At 35.9% G+C, this 9370-nt stretch overlaps 1 protein-coding gene across 1 annotated transcript; it reads left to right on the top strand.

The window, feature by feature from the left end:
* The first annotated feature begins 2668 nt into the window (after nucleotides 1-2668).
* LOC115973961 (glutamate receptor 2.8-like) lies at nucleotides 2669-8148 on the top strand. Its single transcript, XM_031094198.1, has 5 exons — nucleotides 2669-2951; nucleotides 4909-6224; nucleotides 6578-6890; nucleotides 7016-7425; nucleotides 7591-8148. The coding sequence occupies exons 1-5, from the start codon at nucleotides 2678-2680 to the stop codon at nucleotides 8146-8148; spliced, it is 2871 nt and encodes a 956-aa protein (XP_030950058.1). The 5' UTR covers nucleotides 2669-2677.
* The last annotated feature ends 1222 nt before the right edge of the window (nucleotides 8149-9370 follow it).

The raw sequence follows: 9370 nt of genomic DNA, 5'->3' as shown, positions 1-9370 counted from the left end.
GGTACTAGCTCCTTATTCATGAGTTGTTAGTTCCCAAGCCTTTTGATCCTTTTTTCTATATCATTGGGTGGCTGGTGGGACATATCTGCCCTCGTTCTTCGTGTTTTTGGGCATGCCACCTTAAACTGTCTCAATCCCAACCTGGCCTTGCTACACATCCTAAGGATCCCAGGTTCCTGTGAATCCCTAGGTGTCCTAGTCTAGTTTTCTCCCCGGGCTCCTCAGTGATTTTCTTACCTTTGACAGCTGGGCTAGACTTCTTCTTTCCTTTGTTTCGTAAGGTCCAAAGCTCGTCCATTCATGGGCTTGGGTCCCTTTCCATGGACCCTTAATGGATTTGGGCCTTTATATATATATATATATATATATATATATATATTGAAAGCCCGAATGTTTTCTAGATTTCAATCCTTTGTGTTGTTTTGGGCTTTGACACAACATTGGGATATTTTGGACCTCAACACTAGTTAAAAATGCAAGTTGAACTAATTAACTAGGTTTTTTTGTTTTTTTTTTCTTGGTTTAATTACATATTTGGACGTCAACGTTTTGCCCCATGTTTTAAATATTCCCGTAACCTTTCAAATGTTTCAATTCAGTTTTGATTCTTAGTCTTTTAAACGTGTGTTAAAAAGGCCATGAAGTCATCTTGTGGATGAAAAGGTATGATTTGAAAATTGGAAAGACTAAAGTCAAGCACTTATGCTGACAATATATAGAGCCCATGCGGCAATTTAACATTATTTAAAAAATAAAAATAAAACATAAGCTGCTATTGGCTAGGATTTCAAATGGGAAGTTCCCAAATTTGGCTCCTCATGCACGTAGCACGTGATCTTTTTACAATAGTTGATATTTATTTTTAAAAAAAAAAAGAAAAAGAAAAAAAAACCCATCACTTGGACTCCATATCAGTATTAACACTTGATTTTAGTGTTTCTGTTTGCCACCTTATAATTTTCCATTTACTAGTTGACAGCAAGGACGATTTTGACACACACTTAAAAACTTAGAGACTAAATTGAAAAATAAGGGACCATTTTGAAATATAGTGCAAACATGTTGGAACAAAATGGGCTTATGCCCTTTTTGGGCAAATTAATTAGCCTTTTGCCCTTCTTCCCAAACTAAATAGGAAAATACCCCTCTTTTGAAAATCGAGTTTCTCAAAATCGAGTTTAAAAAAAAAAAAAAAAATTCTGGAGCCCTATAGTGACGTTTTTAAGGACCTATAGTGACATTTTAAGAACTTATAGTGACGTTTTATAACTTGATATCCATAAAATCGAGTTATAGGCAATAAAATTGCCTATAACTCGATTTCATGTATATCAAGTTACAAAACGCCACTATAGGTCTTTATAAACGTCACTATATGGCTTAAATCGATTTTGAAAAACTCGATTTTCAAAAGAGGGGTATTTCCCTATTTAGTTTGGGAAGAAGGGCAAAAGGCTAATTAATTTTCCCAAAAAGGGCAGAAGCCCATTTTGTCCAACATGTTGAGTGCTAAATGTATAACTAATCTGATTTTTCTATTTTCAATTAAATATCAGTTTTTTTCTTTTCTTTTTTTGGTAGAAATTAACTAGCTCACCTAAAAAGAACAATGAAATGAGATGCAAATTGATAAAGGGTCACATGTTTAAAATAATGATGCAAATGATCAACAAAATGGATTCAAGGTCCATTGACAAATTCGGAGTGTATATTGGAATTTGACGGTTATTTCAAATCCTTGTGGGGGTAACTGTCCTTGTTGAAATTGTGTGTACGTAATTTGTCCGACCATAGCAATTTGAGGCAACCAAGCTTTTGCCCTTCTAGGACTTGGCTTGGATCCAACTTGTTCGGACAAAATGGGCTTTTGCCCTTTTCCACAAAACTAATTAGCCTTTTGCCCTTCTTCCCAAACTAAATAGGGAAATACCCCTCTTTTGAAACTCGACTTTCTCAAAATCGAGTTAAAAAAAAAAAAATTCTAAAGCTCTATAGTGACGTTTTTAAGGACCTATAGTGACGTTTGAAGAACCTATAGTGACGTTTTATAACTTGATATTCACAAAATCGAGTTATAGGCAATAAAATTGCCTATAACTCGATTTTATGGATATCAAGTTACGAAACGCCACTATAGGTCCTTAAAAACGTCACTATAGGTCCTTAAAAACGTCACTATAGGGTTTAACTCGATTTTGAAAAAGTCGAGTTTCAAAAGAGGGACATTTCCCTATTTAGTTTGGGAAGAAGGGCAAAAGGCTAATTAGTTTTGTGGAAAAGGGCAGAAGCCCATTTTGTCCCAACTTGTTCTGATGGTGCCAAATGCCATCATCACAACAAGTCAGGCGCATTTGACACATTGGACCCAAGCTTTGGCCTTGTTTCTCAGATATTTACATGCATGTCTATTATTTTACGTCTCTCTTTTTACATAATCTTTCATGAATTATGAATTAAAATGTGAACATTTTAAAAATACGAATATTATATTGCGCGTGAACGAGCGCATGTGAATAAATATTTTTCCATTAAAAAAGTGCCACGTAAAGCAGTCAACGGTCAGTTGCCCCAAAACTTCAACAGCCGAATTTTCAAACAAGTAACAGTCGACATTGAAAATGGCAAATCAGAAGTGTAGAGTAGTCCCCTCTAGCTACCAATTTGCAAAGGTTTGACAATGGCAAACCAGAAGCCCCTCCTCTCTAAATTCCTATCCTTTCTCTTGCTCAGCCTCAGCCTCAGCCTCTGGGGTCATCCGCCTTTGGTGATGGCAAAGGAGGTCATACCAGTAGGAGTTGTACTTGATTTGAAGTCCCCAGTTGGAAGAGTGGCAGAGAGCTACATGTCCATGGCGCTCTCAGACTTCTATGCTGTGAATGATAACTATAGCACAAGACTGTCTCTCCTCACAAAGGATTCTGGGAATGATATCATTGCTGCAGCATCTGCAGGTACGTTTCTAAATGTTCTACACATGCAACTAAGGACATGCTCACATGCTCAAGCTTGTTTTAGGTCTAAGCAACTTAATTAAGACTTGTATAAGGCTCCCACTAGAAGATAAAAAAAGTACAAAAATTAATATATTAGCTTTTCGCCAAAAAAAAAAAAAAAAAAAAGGACTAAATTACACTTTTCACCTTAAAAAGTTTGTTGTTTTTATTTTGGTTCTTTAAGTTTGAGAATTTTCATTGTGGTCTACCAAGTTTGATTATATTTTCAAAATGAACATCCATGTTAGAATTATGATTATATTCACTATTTTCCCTTATAGCTTGAACTTTTGGAACGATTGATAATTTATTATGGTATTAGAATAAGTTCCTGAGTTTTATCATTGTCTTTACTCTCTAATTTTAAATGTAAAAAATCTCACATGCTGGACTACACCTTTTTAAGGAGGGGTCTGAGCTCACATGTGAGGAGAAGTGTGATAATTATTATCAAATTCATCTTTTCATGACTAGCTCTGTAACTTATCCAACCATTAAGTGCCAGTAAAACAATATAAATTTTTAATCATATTAGTCATGGACATGGACAAAATGACCATTTAGAATGCATAATCAAATTTGATGGACCAAAATGAAAATAACTCCAAATTTTGAGATTAAAAGTATAATTACTTTAAAAAAAATGAAGAAAAAAAAGTAATAAGTTTTGCATAATAATTAGATGTTTAATATAAGGGGCTGTTTGGATTTGTTGTTTCCATAACTCATAACTCTGTTTCCATCACCCATAACTCAAAAATGGTAGGACCTATGGTTGAGAAGTCCGTTTGGTTTTTGTTTCCATCACTCAATTCTCTAATTTTTGTTTCCATAACTCAGTTTTCAATGATATTTCCGTAATTAAATCTACACTGAGAGTCCCACGATCAGAGTCCAGCTACAACTTTTGACCCTTCTTTTTTTTCTTTTTTCACTGGGTTCAGTGAGTTTGGTTTCTTCTTCTTCTTTTCTTTTCCCTTTCACGCTGGGTCTGGTCTGGTCTTCTTTATCTTTTTCTTTTTTTTTTCACTAGGTTTGGGGAGTTTGGGTTTTTGTTTTTTTCTTCTTCTTCTTTCACTGGGTTTGATGAGTTTGGTTTTCTGGTTTTTTTTTTTTCTTCTTCTTTCACTGGGTTCACTGAGTTTGGGTTTCTAGGTTTTTTTTTCACTGGGTTCGGTGAGTTTGGGTATTGAGGGTTGAAGGGGGAAAAAAAAGAAAGAAAGTAAAAGCTGCACCAAGTTATAGATATGGGCCCCACAAACAGTTGAAAATTTTGAGCGATAACAAGTTGAGTGATAGTACCAAATGGGTGGAGTGTAGAGAGTTGGGGTATTTTAAGTAATGAGTGATGAGTGACGAAAATTGAGTGAGGAGTGATGAGTGATGACCAAAAAAAAAAAAAACAAATCCAAACAGCCCCTAAGCCACCAACAAGGCACATTCAGGGATTCAGGGGAATTTTGCTCCTCTACGTACTAACAAACTTCTAAACATGCAATCTGGTTCGTTTTAAGTTCAGAATTGACCCCAGCCTTTTGAATTTGCATCCTCACCTTTTTACAAACAATTCTTGGCATGTTGATGATCCAACATGTTAACATTGAAAAGATTGAATTTTGCGCAATGGATTGTTTGTAAAACCGTACAAAGATTACCTTTATATAGGCGCATAGAAATACAAAAGTACATAATTACAGCAGTATGAAGCACAAAGTATAAACTACAAAGATAGTATAATGGACTCTTGGATCTAATTGGGCTTATATTCTAACAAACATTTTCCATCATCTTTTGAAAATCTTTCAAATAATTGAATGTTGTTGCTATAATTGTTTTTGTTGTCCTCGTTATTGAAAATTGCCAGTAAATTTTCCATTTTCTAAATCATTCATTTCATTGTTGAAATGTTATTCAGCATTGGATTTAATAAAGAATGAAGAAGTTCAGGCTATTATAGGACCTCAAAGGTCAGCACAAGCAAGGTTTGTGATAGAACTTTGCCGCATATCTCAGGTTCCCATAATTTCCTTTTCAGCCACAAGTCCCTTTCTTTCTCCATCCCAAAACCCATTTTTCATACGAACAACTCAAGATGAGTCTGCACAGGTTAAAACCATAGTAGACATTGTTAAGGCCTTTGGTTGGCGGGAAATTGTCCCTATCTATGAAGACACAGAGTATGGCAATGGTTTAATTCCCTATTTAATGGACGCGTTACAAGAGATTGACACTCGGGTGCCTTACAGAAGTGTCATTCCTCCATCTTCTAATAATACTGAAATCAGTGAAGAGCTTAACAAGTTAAAGGCAAATCATACAAGAATATTTCTTGTGCACATGACTGCTTCACTTGGCTCCAAGCTCTTTGTACTCGCAAAGAATGCAGAAATGATGAGCGAAGGATATGCATGGATCATCACACAAGGATTATCTTCTCTGCTAGATCCTATGGGCTCAAAGGTCATGGACTCAATGCAAGGTGTATTGGGAATAAGGCCGTACTTACTTCCTTCAAAAAAACTTAAAGATTTTGAAAGAAAATGGAAGAGAAATTTAACCTCAATCAAAACAAGGAGCAAGACTACTACTAGCTTAAACCTCTTTGGATTATGGGCATATGATACAGTTTGGGCGTTGGCTATGGCAGTGGAAAAGGCTGGCATAGTGCATTCTAGCTTCTTGAAGCAAAATGCTAGCAACAGTAATGTTGATCTTGCAGCTTTAGGCATTTTGGAAATAGGTACAAAGCTTCACAATACAATTCTTACTACTAAATTTCAAGGCCTAAGCGGGAATTTTCACTTGGTTAAGGGGCAGTTGGAGCCTTCAGCCTTTGAACTATTCAATGTAATAGGAAGAACCGAGAGGATTATTGGATATTGGACGGGAAACAGAGGATTTTCACTAGATTTGAATGACACTAGTGAAGAGGCATACTCAACTTCAAAGGACAAACTTAAACAACCGATTTGGCCAGGATACACAACAGACCAACCTACAAAGTTAAGGATTGGGGTTCCAATAAGAAATAGTTTTGAAGAATTCCTGAAGGTGGAATGGCATTCTTCTACTGATGATAAGCCTAGCATATCAGGGTTCGTCATTGATGTGTTCCATGCTGTACAAGATGCATTACCCTTTCCCCTTTCTCATGAGTTTATTCCCTACGTGAATAAACATAGGCAGAGTAATGGCACATATGATGAACTTCTTTACCAAATTAAAACTCAGGTGTGTTGTATTTTTGTCTTCATCTTTTTTTCCTTTTGGTTTTTTTTTTTTTTTAAATGTTTTTCTTCTTGCTAATGACTTCAGGTGGTTGTTTACTAGTTACTTAATCTAACTTTTTAAATAGTCAATAAATTGGAATAAAATTACAATGTCTCACTCTTCCACTTTTCGCTCAATCAATTGTAGAATATCGTCAAGTATCTTTCTTTCTTTTTTTAACTTTGGTACATTAAATAATAATAAAAAGATCATGTGCCAAACTACAATTGGTGGGGCATAAAATGCAACAAAGTGAGACCAAGTGTTTTTATTCCATAAAATTGATAATTATCTCTCTTTCTCTCTAAATGCAGAGGTACGATGCTGTTGTTGGAGACATAACAATTGTAGCTAATCGCTCCTTGTATGTTGATTTCACTTTGCCTTATTCAGAATCAGGCGTGTCAATGGTGGTTTTGGTGAAAGATGATGACAACAAAAACTTGTGGATTTTCTTAAGGCCACTAAGCTTGAATCTATGGTTAACAACTAGTGTAGCATTTATCTTTACAGGTTTGGTAATATGGGTTCTTGAACACCGTGTAAACACTGAGTTTAGAGGCCCTCCAGAGCAACAACTTGGCCTGATTTTATGGTTCTCTTTTTCAACACTTACCTTTGCTCACAGTAAATTTTCTACAACCCTCTCTCTCTCTCTCTCTCTCTCTCTCTCTCTCTCTCTGGTTTGTTCTAGTTCAAAAGAAGGATATTATTTATGCATGCATATATTAATAGTAGTTTAATGGTACCAGGGGAGAGAGTGGTAAATAATTTGTCAAGATTTGTGCTCATCATATGGATGTTTTTGGTACTCATTCTGACTCAAAGCTATACGGCGAGCTTAACCTCAATGTTAACAGTACAAAGATTGCAGCCTACATTTGTTGATGTAAAAGAGATTAAAAGGAAAGGTTATTTGGTTGGATATCAAAAGGGTTCATTCATTAAGGGGCTTCTAATGAAACAATTAGATTTTGATGAGTCCAAGTTGAAGCCATATGAGACACCTGAGGAGTATCATGAAGCACTATCAAAAGGAATCCTCAATGGGGGAGTTGCAGCTGCTTTCGGTGAAATCCCTTATATCAAGCTCTTCCTTGCAAAGTATTGCTCTAGGTATACTATGGTTGGACCGACCTACAAAAGTGATGGATTTGCCTTTGTAAGTCTCTCTTTCTCCTTCCCAAAAAAAACCCCCTTACTTTCAAGAATGCCATAAAACCAACAAGAAACTTTTTTAGTAATGACCTTTAGTGATCAAAGTGTATTGTTCAAGCCTTTTTTTATATTATTCAAATTGGAATAATTCTGTAACATTTTACTTCAGGCCTTCCAACAAGGATCTCCTTTAGTCCCTTATATTTCAAGGGCAATCTTGAATGTCACTCAAGACCAAGAGAAAATTGGACCAATTGAGCGAAAGTACTTTTCAAGTCAAACTATGTGCGAAGATCAAAGGACAACAATCTCTTCACATAGTCCTAGTCTTGGAGTGGACAGCTTTGGAGGCCTCTTCCTCATCACGGGAATCACTTCCATGGTCTCACTCTTGGTTTATGTGATTAAATTTTTCTTCTCACATTGGCCTACTTTGAGTGACAAAAATACTGCAACCTCTTTCTGTTCCAAATTAGTTGAAATGGCAAAACTTTTTGACCAAAAAGATCTTTCTTCACATCACTTTAAGAGAGAAGAATCAAGGGTGCATGATGCGGGAAGTCCTGACGTTTTTCAACCTTCACCTAGTATTGATGATATGCAGAACCACTCAAGGAATTCCACTGAAGGAACAAATGATGTAATAGTACATGATGACAATAGAAGTCTTTCTTCAAGTTCAAGGCATAGTGATGCATCTATGCAGGATGTACCCAATTCATCATAGACATGGTTTTCTATCCAAATGTTTAAGATGAACTCATTCCCCTAAGTTTGTTTCATAAATTATTCCTCGACAATTGTATACTATATCATGTTTTATATAATAAAAGTTTATTCTTAGCTAAAGCTGTAAATAGATCAAGCCATTTATAAACAGTTTGGGCTTAATTTGATAAAAATCTTATTCATGTTTGTTTATTTATAAACAAGCCAAGCTTGAGTCTTAGTTTTAGACTTGTTTAATAAATGAGTTGAGCCCTAGCATAAAAATTGTTTGTGGATAGGCTCATAAACAATAACACTCGATACAAATCAAGCCAAGCTTAAGCGCATTTATGGGCTTGGTAATAACCTTGATATAGGCTTGACAAATCAACTCATTACTAAGCCTTCAGTTAATTGAGAGTTAATAAATGAGTTGAGACCACTTGTCTATTGTAGTTTTCTATTCATTAACCAAATAATAAGGGGTCTAGCTCGCTTCGGCTGAGACGAAATTTGTTTTTATTTCCTCCCTGCTCTGCTCCCTGTTGCAAGTTGGTGTTCCACGAAATGCTTCATATATATGGTGAAATCTAACAGGGGACAAGGCTTTTTATTTTCCCCCAAAGTTTGAACTTTCATTTGTAATCTCGTGTAACATCATCCCCACGAATGCAAAGCTGTTCCAGTGGGAAATACTGACAAAATGCGAGCTGTCCTTGCTGCTACATTGGGAGTGCTGGAAGTGTACGTATTCCCCTGGTGGAGGACCTTCCTTCAGTATGATTTTTCCCAGTTTGGAAATTTGTTGAGGTCAGATTTTTCTCAAACATTTCTTTTTTTGGGGGCTAGGATTCTAAATTTAAGCTTTCTGCCAGAGATTTAGCAGTTGATTCTTTTTCTATTTCTCAAGATACAGTGCGGATGGTCAGACTGTGAACTGTGCCACTTTTCCTTAAAACCAATTAGTAATAAAAGAGACACTCAAATATTTTATAGTATTCAACATTGCACCCCGCAAGCCTGATTTTAAAACAGTCACAGAGAGTTGAATTGTGATCCCCCAACAAGGATGGAGGTATGCCCGCCCTCAATTACTAGTCTTGTGACTAGAGATGTAAATACTTTTCAATGAATAAGACGATCTGAACTATCTTCTCATCCAAAGAAAACAGAGAATAATAATAATACTAATTAAATGGATGCAAGGGCTGTTGAGTCATTGACAATTTCAGATTGAAGAT

The sequence above is a fragment of the Quercus lobata genome, chromosome 2, assembly GCF_001633185.2.
Source record: "Quercus lobata isolate SW786 chromosome 2, ValleyOak3.0 Primary Assembly, whole genome shotgun sequence".
In the NCBI taxonomy this organism is placed as follows: domain Eukaryota; kingdom Viridiplantae; phylum Streptophyta; class Magnoliopsida; order Fagales; family Fagaceae; genus Quercus; species Quercus lobata.
This window is presented reverse-complemented; position numbering and strand designations above follow the sequence as displayed.